The sequence below is a fragment of the Marmota flaviventris genome, chromosome 17 (genome assembly GCF_047511675.1).
Source record: "Marmota flaviventris isolate mMarFla1 chromosome 17, mMarFla1.hap1, whole genome shotgun sequence".
NCBI classification, from domain to species: Eukaryota; Metazoa; Chordata; class Mammalia; order Rodentia; family Sciuridae; genus Marmota; species Marmota flaviventris.
Window position 1 is genome coordinate 72529483 of NC_092514.1, and position 14941 is coordinate 72544423.

The following is a 14941-nucleotide window of genomic DNA, read 5'->3' on the forward strand; positions in this document are numbered from 1 at the left end:
AGAAACAGGCCTCCAGGGCTTGCAGAGCCTGAGCACATTCCAGCAGATACTGGCTAAGGATGAGGATGTTTCTGTCCAGGCTGTGTGGCCTTAGGTTGGTTATTTCACCTCTCTGAACTTCAGTTGTCACTTATAAAATGGTCATTTACCATGTGTCTTCACGACGCATGAGGAGATAAATCAGTTGGCTGACAGGGCCATTGAGGACCTAATGAGGGAGCACTTCCTCAGTGGGAAGGAAGTGACTCAGGAGGGAAAGGGAACTTGTTTGGCAAAGTAAAACCCTTTCCTTGAATACAGCTTGGACTTGCTCACCTCCCTGGTGAAACCTGAGCACATTTGAGCCAGCCACGCCCATGAGGGTGAGCCTGCAGAGGTGGCTGCCCAGGACCTTCCTGCCCAGAGCCTGAACACACAGTGTGTTCCTGACCAATTGCCCCTGCCCAGGGCCAGATTGTTTTGTCTTGGCTTTCCAATGGCTGGGCCCCTGGTGTCAGGTGACAGCCACACAGGGAGGGCCAGGTTGCTTGCCAACTGCAAGGAATCTGAGCTGGACCACACCCAGTATCGGGAGAGCCACCTAGCCAGCCTGGTGGGTGTGCCCCTGTGGCCCTGCACAGCCTCCTGGGGCTCTGGTCCCTGACATTTCTCCCCCCACCCTGTCCCCACCCCATCCCCACCCCTGACAACTATCAGGACTCCTCAGGTCCTTGCTCCTGGATGGGACCCTCCCTGGCTGAGGGCAGGATCAAGGGTCCCCACTGTCTCTGACAAACAACTTTTGTGAACTTTTTTTCCCTTCTGGGGACCTGGATCCTGGAGCTGGGGAGACAGATGGCCTTTCTCTCCCACACCCACTAAGGTTGCAGTTTGGCGCCTCCTGCGCCTCTTTGCTCTCCTTTCCCCACTCCCTGTCACAACGGCTCATTGTTCTCTTCTCCCTTGGTAGAGGTCACCTGAGCCAGGTAGCAGCGTCGGGGCTCTGGTGGGGGGATGGGGAGGATGTTCCCAAGGCTGCTGAGCTTTGGGCAGCCTCCTGGGATTCTCAGCTGGAGTTAGCGGGGGTCCTGGGTCAGGAGGGCTGGTCTGGGAATTCAGTGCCCACCTGCCAGGAGCTGTGCCTGCTGCCCCAGGCTGAGCACCTGCCCCTCTTGACTACATGGATGCTCAGGGCTGTCCGTCTTCCTTGGAGGGAGGCCATCTGCATACTCCCTCTTCCAGGGCCCTAAACAAGGCTGGGTGTTTGCTATCCACATGGACCTTGTACTCCAGTGATGGTGGAGAGGCTTAACCCTTAGGGGTTGGGGGAGGGAGGACAAAAGTGTGGGCAGGGTACACTGGTTTGGGACAGCTGGGGCAGGGGTGGGGTGCCTGACAGAACTTGGTTCCTTCCCTTACCTGGTTTCCCTAGCTTCTCCCTGTCCCTTTGATTGATTCATAGATTGGCCACTCGCAGTCTTCAAATCCAGATCTCTCCTTCCCTGTCCCAAAAAGTCTTCTCATACCTTCCAGCCTAGCCCAAGTCCCTGTACTGAAAACTGCTTCATTTAGAGATTTGTGTGGGATTTTGTGCGTGTGGTGCTGGGATTGAACCCAGGGCCTTGTGCATGCAAGGCAAGCACTGTACCAGCTGAGCTATAGCCCCAGCCTAGCCCTTTTTATTTGGAGACAGGGTTTTACTAAATACTGATGCTGACCTCATGCTTGTGGTTGTCCTGTTTCAGCCTCCTAAATTGCTGGAACTATAGCTGCTTTATGGGTCGATTTGCATGCCCTGAGCTGAGGGGTCCCCAGGGAGCCACACTGCTTACATTCAAACCCACTCTCTTGGGCTCACTCCCCTTCTTTTGCTCTTGAAGGAGCCTCATCCTTCCTCTGTTGTCTGTGCAAGGTGTCCCAGGAGATGCAGCAGGGATGCCGCAGAGGAAGCTGGGCTTCGGAGGCAAGGCCTGTGCACTGTGGCTGAGCAGAGCCTTCTCATGCTCCTAGGTGGCTTTCCTGAGGGTCTTGTATTCCACCAAGGACAGCCCTGCTCAGGATAGTCAGGGTATCATCCTGTTGATGGGAGAGAGCTGAGACCCAAGAGCAGAATGGTAAAGTGAAGAGGCAGGAGGGGAGTGGAAGCCTAGTGGGTCTGACTTACTGCCTGTTCTGAATGGCCCTTTGCAAGAGAAAGAGGGGATGGGAAGGAGCGGTGACCACAGTGTCCCCATGACACTGAAGGAATTGAGGAATCCGTGTTCATGATGGAAGAATGGGCCCAACTTCATTGTCTTCCTGTGAGTTGGAGAAGAGAAACTGACCTGCAGGAGGGCCTCAAGTGAGATGTTCGGGGAAGTGCCACTGAGTTGATGGGATCTGTGACCTGGGAGCCTGACAACAAACTCCAGATCCAGACCTCATAATCCCAGCTACTGGGGAGCCTGAGACAGGAAGATCGCAAGTTTGAGGTTCGCCTTTGCAATTTAGTGAGACTCTGTCTCAAAATAAATTTGGGGCTGGGGATTGTTGCTCAGCAGAGCACTTGCCCAGCATGCGCAAGCTCCTGGGGTGATCCCCAGCACCAAAAAAAAAAAAAAAAAAAAAAAGCTGCAGAACTGTTTTTCTTTGGCTTTAGTTTCCTGCTGATGCCCTGATGCCGAGTTGTCCCAGGATTGGTGCAACATGACTGTAATATGAGCCTTGTAATTAAAAATTTTCTAGAAGCTGTATTATAAAATCTTATAAACATTTGAAATTAATTTTATAATATAGTCTCTTGAATCCAGTATATCCAAAATAGTGTTCTTTTGACAGGAAGGCAATATAAATTAATGAGATTTTTTTTTTTTTGTAGTGGGACACAATACCTTTATTTATTCGTTTTTTTATGTGGTGCTGAGGATCAAACCCAGGGCCTCGCACGTGCTAGGCGAGCACTCTACTGCTGAGTAGAGCCCCATGAGATATTTTTTACTGTATTTTTTTTAATACTAAGTTTTTGAGATCTAGGTGTATTTCATACTTTATAGCCCATCTGAATTCAGTCATAAATTTTCCTTGAAAATGCTAGATTCTATTTGGGATTCGGAAGATTTACAGTTGAAAGGGAGACTGGAAACTTTCTCCTGACCCCAGCCCCTTTTCTATTGGGGCCGGGGTTGCAGAAGACCACTCATCTAGCCAGTTCAAGGTGGGCTCAATTCTCAGCACCACATAAAAATAAATAAATAAAATAAAGGTTTTGTGTCCAACTACAACTAAAATAATATTTAAAAAAAATACTCAGAGTTTTCCAATAACTGAATTGAACATCCATTCTTATATTTAAATTGATTGAAATACAGGAAAGTTTAAAAGACAACTTCTTGGGGGCACTAGCTGCATTACAAGAGCTCTGTAACTCCTCTGGCTCCTGGCTGCTGCTCTGGCAGCCAGCGGTGGGGGGCCTGCTACTGTCCACCAAGCTCTGGAGGATCTTTCCCCCAGAGTCTTCCAGATTCCAAATTCCACAGGCTTTACCCTGAACTGCTGCTGGCTGTGATGGGAAAAATGTTGCCTTCTCAGGAACCTACTCCTATCTCTGGCAGCTGGCTTCCTGAGGCCCCTGCAACCTGTGGCTGCCTGAGGCCTGGCAGGGCCCCCAGGGGAACTTGTCCCACACAGCCTATCTGTTCCCTTCCCTCCTTTTCAGGGAAATGTTTACATTCCAGATCCTCAGCTATCTACCCAGGGCTTTTCCAGGGCCTGCATTTTTTACATAACTGAACTGGGACCTAGGCTGGCTTAGAGGCTCCTGCAGGGTCCTTTATGCCCTCCTGGCTGTCCCATCCAGGTATATCCATTTGCTGTACAGACTCTTCCCCCTCCTCAGGGCCCCTTCTCAGTTGTACAGTGCTTGCTTCACATGTACAAGCCCTGGGTTCAATCTCCAGCACCACAAAGAAAAATGGGGGTGGGGTGGGGGCTTCTAGCTCCAGAAATCCCAGCAGGTCTTGGGGCTTTCCTTTAGGCCTGACCCTGGCCTGGGCCTCCTCTAGTGAACCACGGTACTGGACTGGCCTGACCTGGATTGGCAGAGGCAGGCAGCCTTTTAGTGCCAAGCTGTTAGGCCTGATGCTCAGGGGCCTGACAGAGCTGCTCAGGATGGCTGGGGAGGCCCTCTTGTTGCTGCAGCGTTTTGGGCTTGGCAATTTCCTTGGTTAAAAGCAGTCTGGTTGGCATGGCTGTGTCTGTGTCCCCTGGGGGTTGGGAGTAGCTGATTAAGAAGCAGCACCAAGAACCTTTCCCCAGGCGGTTTGTCCATCTGAAGCCTGATGTTCACCTTCAAACCTTTTCAACCTGCCTTTTTACCTGGGGCAGCTGCCTCCCGAAATGCCGAGGGTTGCAGACAGAACCATGGTCAGTGCAGTTGGCAACTGCAGAAGCTCTAGCTTCTAGCTGTACCAGAAGCTCAGGTAGTGAGGCAGCTCCACCTTGAGAGTATTCTCCAGCTGTTGAAAAGTCGCTTTCCAGCATTTACCAACCAGGCGACAAAGCTACACGTGCCTGGGTGTATGTGTATCTGTGGTGTGACTGGGGTCATGCCTCTGCATTATTAAACTACATGGGTTTGGGGCTCAGCGGTAGAGCGCTCGCCTCCCACGTGAGAGGCCCTGGGTCCGTGCAGTGAGTTATAATTGTGTTCAATTATAACTAAAAAATAAATATTAAAAAAAATAAAAATTAAAAAAAATAAACTACACAGGCTGAGGTGTGGCTCAGTGGTAGCACATGCAAGGCCCAGGGTTCTTCCCCAATACTGCCAAAAAAAAAAACCAAAAAAAAGGCTGAGGGAAAAACGGAATAAAACCTCATTAAAAATAAGCTAGGCTAGGTGCAGTGGTGCATGCCTGTAATCCCAGCAAGTTGGGAGGCTGAGGCAGGAGGATCCCAAGTTCAAAGCCAGCCCCAGCAACTTAACAAGGCCCTGTCTCAAAACAAAAAGGGCTGAGGATGTGGCTCAGTGGTTCAGTACCCCGGTTCAATTCCTAGTACCACAAAACAATTAAGTAAATGTATACACGTGTATAGTCACAAGCACAGAAAAGACTCAAAGGATATACTTCCCAAGTTAGCGAGGACTACTTCTGATTGTGGGATCAAAGGGTAATTCTTGATTTTTTTAAATACATTCCAACATTTCTACAGTGTATGTTACTTCTGTAATAAGAAATGAACAAAAGCATGTACCTGCAACCATGCTCCAGAAATTGCCTCTCTGGAAAGGTGGTTGAGAAGAACTGTGACAAGGAGGGCCCTTGATTTGAAGCAGCAAGCTGGAGGCAGAGGGGGCCTTGGACAGTCCAGACCCGGGCAGGGACGCCAGGATGCTCTCAGGGTATGGGGTGGACCTGGAGCTGTAGCACCACTAGACTTCTTTCTTGAGGGACCAATGTCTCCATGGTGCCACTCCCCACCCTACTGCAGGAGGGTGGGGTAAGCCTGTCAACAACCAGGGTGCACAGGTGGAGTTGGGGGTCTTATGGAGTGTTAGGTGGCCAGTGTGGTGCCAGGAATAATAGCATGCAGTAATGATCAGGGTCAGAAATGGGCCGCAGAGGTGGGGCGTGGGTGGGAGGGGTGTGAAAGGGCCCAGGCCTCTCCTTCCTGTTGGGCCGACTTTGGGCTATGGCTCCACCTATCACTAGCCCCAGCCATGGCAAGGCAGAGGGGACACAAGGACACTGAACATGTTTGGTCTTCGTGCCTCTTATTGCAGACAGTGGAGCATGGCTTCCCGCACCAGCCCAGTGCCCTTGGCTACAGCCCTTCCCTGCGCATACTGGCCATCGGCACCCGCTCCGGAGCCGTCAAGCTGTATCCTTTCCAGTGCCCAGCTCCCACCAGCAAGTGGGGGGAGTGAGATTTGAGATTTTTCTTCTCTCTCCTAACCCATGGGCTATTGGGATAAGAGCAAGATGTTCCTGATCTGGTTTTGAACGTGATTTTCCGGGGGGATGGGATATAGTTGTTGGAGGGGTGAGAGGACTGGGCATGGTGAGCTGTTGTGTGTCCTTCTAGGATTGAAACTGGGGAGGGATGGGTGTGTTTAGTCTCCTCTTGTTCCTTGGTTCCCTTTCTCACCCATAGCTGGAGATTTCAAGAATGGAGCCCTACTGGGTGAGGGAACCTCTGTGCAACCAGGCACCACGCTGGGAGGAGAGAAGCCTGGTCCCAGTGTCCGTCCTTCTGCCTTGACAGGGTGTGGGGTCTCAGAGGCCTGCTTTGCAAGGGCTATGTTGAGGGCTAGGGCCCCAGAGAGCAGGGCCTGACACCAGTGTCGGGACCAGAGCCTGGTGGGTGCCTGCCTTCCTAGTACCTGGCCCAGGCTACAACGGTGGGGTTTTTTGGGGGGTCTCTCCAAAGGCACAACCCTTTCAAGGAGTCCTGGCCTTTCTTCCCCTGCTTTCCTCTACGCTACCTGCTCCCCTACCAAAAAAAATTACAGGTGACACTTCTAGTCCCACGTTCCCGCTTGGTAGTTGCCCTGAGTGCAGTGAGTGGGGGCAGGTGACCTCCTGGAAGTGGTTTTGTTTGTTTACCTTTTTCCTTGGTAAAAAGCAGAAGTCACAGGGAGGGAAAGCCCTCAGTGAGGGGCAGCACCTCTTCTGGAGAGCATAATGGATCCTGCTTGGCTGGGACATCCTCCACCGGCTGAGGCTGGTTGTCATCCAGTGGGGTGGTTTTTTACCCAAAGCCTCAGCTTTGGTTAACTGGGGTTATTTTGGAGGCAAGTCCACAAGTTTCAGGAGGAAAGATTGCCCCTGAGACTTTTCCTCGGCAGGCATGGCCTAGGCCATGCATCTGGGGCCCCCATCACTATCTGACCTGCATTTCCGGATGAACTAGGATGGGGCCTAGGGCAGTTGGGAGATGGGGACTGCCTTGAGTAGCTCAGCTGGCACCTCATGTAGGTAGGCCTTTGCTCCTCTGTCAGAGCATTGGGGCAGCTGGAGGGTGCAGAGTCCCCAGGAGGGCTGGGCTGGCGTACACACAGCACAGGGGCACAGGTGCTGCGACTCCAGCCTTCTCCACAGTTAATCATTGCCAGGCCACAGCCATATATCCTGGTTACCAGTCCTGGTGCCAAGACGCAGGCCAAAGCTGCTGGGGGTGGGCCTGCAGTGGTGCCTATGTTTTCTCGCAGGTGCTACCAGGTGCTGGCTGAAGGGCCTGTTGTAGGAGGGGCAGCCTAAGAGTTACCAAGATGGGCTCCATCTTTCTACAGAGTTGCCCCCCACACACCTGGCTGGGAAAACTCTGTTCTTCAGAGGTCAGGTCACTGGCTGAGGTTCCTAGACCAGGGCCACTGCTGTCTGCCCTCACCCCAGGTGCCTGCACATGGGAACTGATGTCTGGAGGGAGGGGGAGCCCTTCTCTCCGTTTGTACTCCTTGCCTCCTGGGCCAGAGAGCCTGCAGCTCCAGGCTAGCAAGGGCTGGTCCAGCTTTCAAAGGTTTTCCTGAGCCTTCTCCTAGCTATGGTGCCCCAGGGGTGGAGTTCATGGGGCTGCACCGGGAGAACAATGCTGTGATGCAGATCCACTTCCTGCCTGGCCAGGTAAGGGCTGACTCGGGAAGAGGAGGGCTGAGGGCCTTCTCCCTGCTCTTATACACTTACATCTTCCTGAAAGAGTGGTGTGTGGAGGGAGGCATGGGTTGGAGTTTGAGGCTGCTGGGAAAACATGAGACCACCTCCCTTTTCTTAGCTGGAGGCTTTCAGGCCACTCTGAGAGTAGCTGGGGATTTTTGGTCCTGGGCTTCTTTGAAACAACTGGCCCAGCTGGGTAGGATGTCACACACCTGTAATCCCAGCAACTCGGGAGGCTGAGGCAGGAGGATCGCAAGTTCAAAGCTTCAGCAACTTTGTGAGACTCTGACTCAAGGGAATGGGGGTAGCTGGGCATGATGGTGCTATAATCCTAGCAGCTTGGGAGGCTGAGGCAGAAGGATCAAAACTGGTTCAAAACCAGCCTCAGCAAAAGCAAGGCACTGAGCAACTCTGTGAGACCCTGTTTCTAAACAAAACAAAATAGGGCTGGGGGTGTGGCTCAGTGGTCAAGTGCCCCTGAGTTCAATCCCCAGTACCAAAAAAAAAAAAAAAGGGATGGGGGTGTGGCTCAGTGGTCAAGTGCCCCTGAGTTCAATCCCCAGTACCAAAAAAAAAAAAAAAAGGGATGGGGAGTGTTGCTGGGGATGTGGCTCAGTGGTTAAGCAGCCCTGGGTTCACTCCTGTCCCCACATGCATTCCCTTCCCAGTGCCAGCTGGTCACCCTGCTAGATGACAACAGCCTGCACCTGTGGAGCCTGAAGGTCAAAGGTGGTGTGTCAGAGCTTCAGGAGGATGAGAGCTTCACCTTGCGTGGCCCCCCAGGGTATGGAGGATGGCCCCTTCCCCTCCCTGCCCAGCCTACTCCTCACACCCAGCTCTGAGGCAGGCTTGTCCTTTGAGGGCTCTGTTATCTGCATGCCAGTGCGGGGCTGCTGCATACCCATGCTCAGGTCCTCCAGTGCAGTGGGTGGGTTTGCAGCCTCCACCTACACCCTTGCCTTGTCACGCAGGAGGGTCCCAGCCCAAGCTCTCTACCATCTGTTTCCCACCTTGGCAGAAAGTGACTAATATGGTTTTCCTGGTTGAGATGCTCTGAACCATTAAAGACCATGAGGGACCTATCTTCCATGGGCTGTTAAGGACCCTATCCTCTGGGTCCCTCCTGCCTCCGCAGCAGCCAACTCACGGGCAGCTGTTCACATTGGCAGGGCTGCTCCCAGTGCCACACAGATCACTGTCGTCCTGCCTCATTCTTCCCGAGAGCTGCTCTACCTGGGCACCGAGAGTGGCAACGTGTTTGTGGTGCAGCTGCCAGGCTTCCGTGCCCTGGAGGACCAGACCATCAGCTCAGAGGCCGTGCTGCAGCGGTAAGCCACTGGACATGGCCTTATCCCTTTGGTCCCCAGATATGTCTCAAGAGTTTATTTCTTCCTGGAAAGTCTTTGGGACAGGAAGGGAAACCCTCAACTCTCTACCTATCCCCCAAATTGAGAATCTCTCACCCCTTATGTCAGCATCGTAGCCCTAACAGGGATCTTGGAAGTAACCTGTCACCTAATTTAAAGGTGAGGAAAGTGAGGCCCAAAATGCTGGTGTGAAGTTACCACCTCAGTCCAGTGTCCTTTCCCTGAGATTGTATGTCTCAAAATCTGGGGGCTGTGCAGTAGGGTAGCTGGGACCCAAACCCTGCTCCACTGGGCCAGCTCCTGCTGTGCCTTATGTTTGGGGCACGTGCTGAGCTTCTACTGGGGCAGGTTCCATGGCTGAAAAGCCTGTAGGTTTGTTGAGGTGGCCGGTGCTCTGCTGCTCCAGGACTACATGGCAGCAGAGGGAGGCAGGCTCAAAGGGAGACCAGGGAGCCTGCCTAGGCTTGCTGGGGGCTAGGTTGCTAGTGACAGAATGTTCTGCAGTCCCAGGGGACAGGGGCCCTGGTCCTAGAGGGCTCTAGGCCAGGCTTAGAGCACATAGCTGGCAGCCTAGACTCTCCACATCCCTGAGTGACACTGAAGCAGGTTCCATCTGGCCAGGGCAGGGTTGGGAGGATTCCTGCATGGGGCTGGGTCCCTCTGTGTACAAACCCCAGTGCCTTTCTCACTTAGCAGGGTAGGGCTGGGGCAGTGTGCCTGAGGTCAGGGTAGAGCAGTTTGCAGGACACCAGGAGGGCACAACTGGGGCCCAGCTTGGGTGCCATCTGTGGGCACCTTGGTGGGAGAACCTGCTCCTTAGCAAGTGACCCTCAGAGCCAAGCCCTGCCCTTTCCCCGCCCCTTAGCTGATCTGAGGGGAGGCAAGGAGGGGCCTAATGCAGAGAGGCTGCCTCCAATCTAAATCCTCCTTTGGCCTTCACTTTGACCACACTTACCTAGGCTTTTAAAGTGGCCACCTCTGGTGACTGTGACTCTGAGCATGTCACTATCCTGAGGGGAAATATGTACAAAAGACACAGGTGGGGCTAGGGCTGGGGCTCTAGGAACTGAAGGCACAGCCTCTTGCATGTGAGGCACAGGCTCTACCAATGAGCTACACATTGGTAGGTAGCTCATGGGGCTGGGTCCCTCTGTGTACAAACTCCAGTGCCTTTCTCACTTAGCAGATAGGGTTTGATCCTCAGCACCATAAATAAATAAATAGATAGATAAATGCATTGTGTCTATCTACAACTAAATTTTTTTATATTTATTTTTTAGCTTTAGGTGGACACAGTATCTTTATTTTATATTTATGTGGTGTTGAGGATCGAACCCAGTGCCTCACACGTGCTAGGTGAGCACTCTACCACTTAGCCACAAGCCCAGCCCTACCACTAAAAATATTTAAAAAAAAAAGAAAAGACAGAGGTGTGGCAATGACCATTCCAGAACTTCTTTCAGTGGTGAGAGGTGGGGTGGTTGGGTGCTATCTGATTATGCAGCAGCCTTCAGCTCTGTAAAGACATCATTTGCCTTCAGTAAGAAGGCCTTGCGGCCAGGCACATGTCTGTAATCCCAGCGGCTCGGGAGGCCGAGACAAGAGAATCTCGTGAGTTCAAAGCTAGCCTCAGCAATGGCGAGGCACTAAGCAACTCAATAAGACCCTGTCCCTAAATAAAATACAAAATAGGGCTGGGGATGTGGCTCAGTGGTCAAGTGCCCCTAAGTTCAATCCCCAGTCCCCAAAAAAAGCCTTGAATGATGTTCAAACACACGAGAGAACACCCGTGTCTCATTGGATGAGGGGAAAAACAGTATGCAAAATTATGTGTATGGGGTTATTCCAGTGTTTAAGTAATAGCGTGCCTTAGGTGGCATGAGGTCACATGCCAGTGGGCACAGTGTGGAGCACAGTCACCGGGATGTGCAGCAGCTGCCGTCCAGCCATGCAGCTTCATTCTGTTGTTCTTCCAGATGCCTCAGTGTGTTCTCCAAGATGGTGTGATTCTTTCGTTGCTTAACTTTTAAGAGATTTTTTTTTTAATAAGTAATTTACCAGGACCAGGTGTAGCTCATTGGTAGAGCCTGTGCCTCACATGCAAGAGTCTGTGCCTTCAGTCTCTAGAGCATGTGTCCACATGTGCGTGCACACACAAAGTAATACTTCATGTTGGAATCCACTTCAAAAATCAAAACTTTACAGATAAGTGAAAGTGACCCTTCAAGTCCCACTCCCAGTGCTAATTCTGATTCCACAGAAGCCATTGCTTACAGCATAGGGTATGAGAAAGCTGAGAGGTTTGGTTTGGTTTGATTTGCAGTATAGGGGTGCCTTCAGGGTCCAGGCTCCCATTTGACTTCTTGGTGTTGGGTCTCGGTCTCATGTCTGCCACCTCATGGTTCTCTGTTGGCCTCAGTACCTCCAGAGTCATGTCAGCATTCCAGATCCAGAAGAGGAAGAGAAGTCAGTTCTAGGGCTGGGCCAAGTAATATAGAGTTTTGTTGATCTTTAAAATTTCTTTCTTGTGAAATACCACCTCCTTGTAGAAATGCCCTAAATATGACCATATGGTTGCACGATTCTTAAGAGTGATCCTCCCTCTAGCCAGCCCCTGAGCGTCCCCACATGCCCTTCCTCATCACAGCTCCCGCTTTCTTGCTCCATCCCTCCTCCAGGTTGACTTCCAGAAATCACGTCCTTGCCTTTCTTTAAGGTTATATCACCTCTGGTGGCATTCTTGGGATTTTATTTATTTTTTAAATCAGTGTGTCCTGGCCACCTTTCCGTGATGGCACACAGGCTGCCACTGTTGCTGTGGGCTGACTGCACTGCCCTCTCCAGGTTGCCAGAAGAGGCCCGCCACCGGCGAGTGTTTGAGATGGTAGAGGCTCTGCAGGAGCACCCTCGAGACCCTAACCAGGTCCTGATCGGCTACAGCCGAGGCCTTGTTGTCATCTGGGACCTGCAGGGCAGCCGTGTACTCTGTCATTTCCTCAGTAACCAGGTAGGTGGTGCCCCGACACAGGTGGATACCTCGTGGCTCTCCCCAGCCCCCACTTGGCAGTGCAGCCGCTGGGCGGCAGGAGGGGAGGATCAGACCTTGCTAACACTGCCCCAGTCCCACCCACTGCTCTCTCTCCCTCTCCCCCTCTAAAGCAACTGGAGAATGTCACTTGGCAGCGGGATGGCCGCCTCATTGTCACTTGCCACTCTGATGGCAGCCATTGCCAGTGGCCTGTGTCCAGTCAGGCCCAGCAACCTGAGCCCCTGCGCAGCTCCATGCCTTACGGTCAGTGCCTCATGGTCTGAGGAGTCCCTTTAGTCTACTGAATTCAGACATGGGGTACCCTGTTCACAGAAGCAAAACCTGGGCCCAGAGAGACTCAGGGCTTGATCCAAAGCCACACAGACTTTGGATGCCCACTGAGGCTATCTCTAGGAACTGCTCAACGAGACTCCCCAGCCCAGATCCACATGAGGGTTTGGGTGTGAGGTGTCCTTACAAATGAGCAATCTGTGCCCGTGGGAACCGGCATATGCTTGTTCCAGCTGACCACTTTTCTTTTAGGTCCCTTTCCTTGCAAAGCAATTACCAAAATCTTCTGGCTGACCACCAGGCAGGGGTAGGTATGGTGCTCTGTCCTCTCTGTCTCCCAGAGACTCCCTTCAGGGCTAGAGAGGCTTCAGGACTACTTGGGGAGATGGTCCTAGGGAACAACTGCAGGTGTGTCTTGGGTGCTAGGTAGGCAGGGAAGGGCAGGCTCTCCACCCATGCCTCTCAGGGGCTACAAAATCCATACATACACCTTCCTTCCACCCTCCCAGAGAGATGGTCTCAGTAAGCAGGTCACAGACCCTTCTAGTCACAGGCCTGTTTCTTCAGAAAGAACGATGCAGGAAGGCCTGAGGTAGAGGCAGGGACTCAGCTGGAGGCTGCCTATCCTGCCTGGCCCCAGGTTCTCCTGGGCTGCTGCAGTGGGCATGAGGTTGGGGTCCAGCCTTGCCCCCGCCAGTCACCCTGAGACCGGCCTACCTCCCAGCATGGGACCCCACCCCAGGCTCTGCCATGAAGGCTGGCCACTTCTCTGTGCTCTGGAAAGCCATACCACAGGCCCAGCTCCAGGCTGCCTCGGTGGTACGGAGCCCAGCCCAGCCTTCCCCTTATACCCGCAGGTTGCCCTTCACCATCTTCCAGGGCGGCATGCCACGTGCCAGCTACGGGGACCGCCACTGCATCTCAGTGGTCTACAATGGCCAGCAGGTAGCCTTCGACTTCACTTCCCGTGTCATTGACTTCACCGTCTTGGCAGAGGTGGACCCTGCAGCCGGTAGGCAAGCTTCAAGAAAGGGCAGAGGGTGAGGCGTGGGAGGTGCTGGGTAGGCACATAAATAAAGGGGAGGGTCCTACACAGGCATGCCGAAACAGCCACCCTCCTGCATCCTTCTTAGTGCTACAAAGTGTCACCAAGGCCAGTGGCATGTCTCTCCATTCTCTCCCTCCCTGTGTCCTCCCAACTGGGTTCACAGCCTGGAGCTTCATCCTTACCAGGTCACACCTCCTGCCTGCCCTGAACTTTCTTTGCCCTTCCCAGGCTCTGAGGGACTTAGCCCAGTGAGGACAGATCCGCCTTGTTAGATTTACCGTCCACCAAGCTTAGGAAGAAGGTCCAGGCTGAGACACAGTGAAGCCTGCCTTCTGGGTGGGGCGGGAGGTAGCTGTGTGGGGCCAGCTCTGAGTCAGCCTCTTAAATTGGTGACAGGCAAGACCAGCAAGGGCTGATGTCAACACCTGGGAGGAGGCCTCCAGGAGCTCTCCAGGAGGGTGGGCCTCCTCCACTAGTGAGTGACCCACCCAGCCCTGGTGTCCCCATCACAGAAGAGACCTAAGCCTGCTTTTCCTTTTTTCCTGGCCCCTCCTTCCTCCTCTTACTTGATGCTGAGAGCAGGGCTCCAGAGCTGCCTTCCTCAAACCAGTCAGTGCCATGTGGGGACAGAGCCTGGAATCTACTGGGCTGTGGCCTCCCCCTGCTTCCCTTGGCTGACTGGATCCTCTGATCCCCAGCAGAGGATCCTCCCAAGAGAAACTCACTGAGCCGTACACTGAAAACCGATGGTGTGCTGGGCACAGTGGCACACGCCTGTGACCCCAGCCGCTCTAGAGGCTGAGGCAGCAGGAATCATACGGTCGAGGCTGGCCTGCAACTTAATGAGATTCTATCTCAAGATCAGAAAAAAAGTGGGGGGTGGCTCAGTACCCCTGGGTTCAATCCCAGCAATGCAAAACAAGACAAAGCCAGGGCCTTCTAGGGCTGGCCATGCTCCTCTGATTGTCCATCTGTGTCCCCAGATCGGATCCAGTGGCCTGGGTTGAGTGCATGATCAGAACTACTCCCCTCAGGCAGGGTGTGGGCACCCTGAGTCTCTTGTGCGATTCCTCTGCCATGGGCCTTTGCCGGGCAGACTTTCTTATTTAATAAGCAGCCATCACCCGCCAGGCCCTATCCCAGGAGCAAAGTCCCTGCTCTGGTAGGGCTTACTCAAGTGTGGGGAAATAGGGAAAAAACTGATAATAACATCAGAGGCAAGAAAAAAGCAAAGCCAGGTGAGGGGGCAGGGGCAGGGAGCAGGTGACCGGGCTGATTTTGGCAGGGTGGCCAGCAAGGCCACCCCTGGAATGAACTTAGAGGGCAAGGTAGGCCCCACAGGGACCTGGGATGAGAGACTTGAAGTCAGGAGAGCTCTTTGCTTGCTCAAGTGAGATATGGACAGAGGGAGGGAGGTGACTCCAGACGGGGACAGTGCCAGATTGTAAAACTAGAGGCTCGGAAGGCCTTTAGGTATATTCTAGAGAGGTGAGAGCCCCAAGCAAAGGTGCCATGGTCTGGCCTCTGTTCGGAAAGGATCTGTATGGGAAATTCCCATGGGGTGGAGGTGGGAACCAAGGGGGGTGCTGAAGCTCAG

General features: G+C 53.1%; 1 protein-coding gene across 2 annotated transcripts in view; it reads left to right on the forward strand.

Moving 5' to 3' along the window:
- Positions 1-14941, forward strand: part of Llgl2 (LLGL scribble cell polarity complex component 2) — a 38636-nt gene that overhangs the window by 16337 nt on the left and 7358 nt on the right. For both annotated transcript variants that reach the window (XM_027955660.2, XM_027955659.2), the window contains exons 3-10: positions 5741-5838; positions 7499-7580; positions 8279-8394; positions 8780-8938; positions 11822-11984; positions 12137-12269; positions 12549-12603; positions 13154-13308. In XM_027955660.2, the coding sequence (XP_027811461.2) occupies positions 5741-5838; positions 7499-7580; positions 8279-8394; positions 8780-8938; positions 11822-11984; positions 12137-12269; positions 12549-12603; positions 13154-13308 (961 nt within the window). The remainder of the gene's footprint in view (positions 1-5740; positions 5839-7498; positions 7581-8278; positions 8395-8779; positions 8939-11821; positions 11985-12136; positions 12270-12548; positions 12604-13153; positions 13309-14941) is intronic.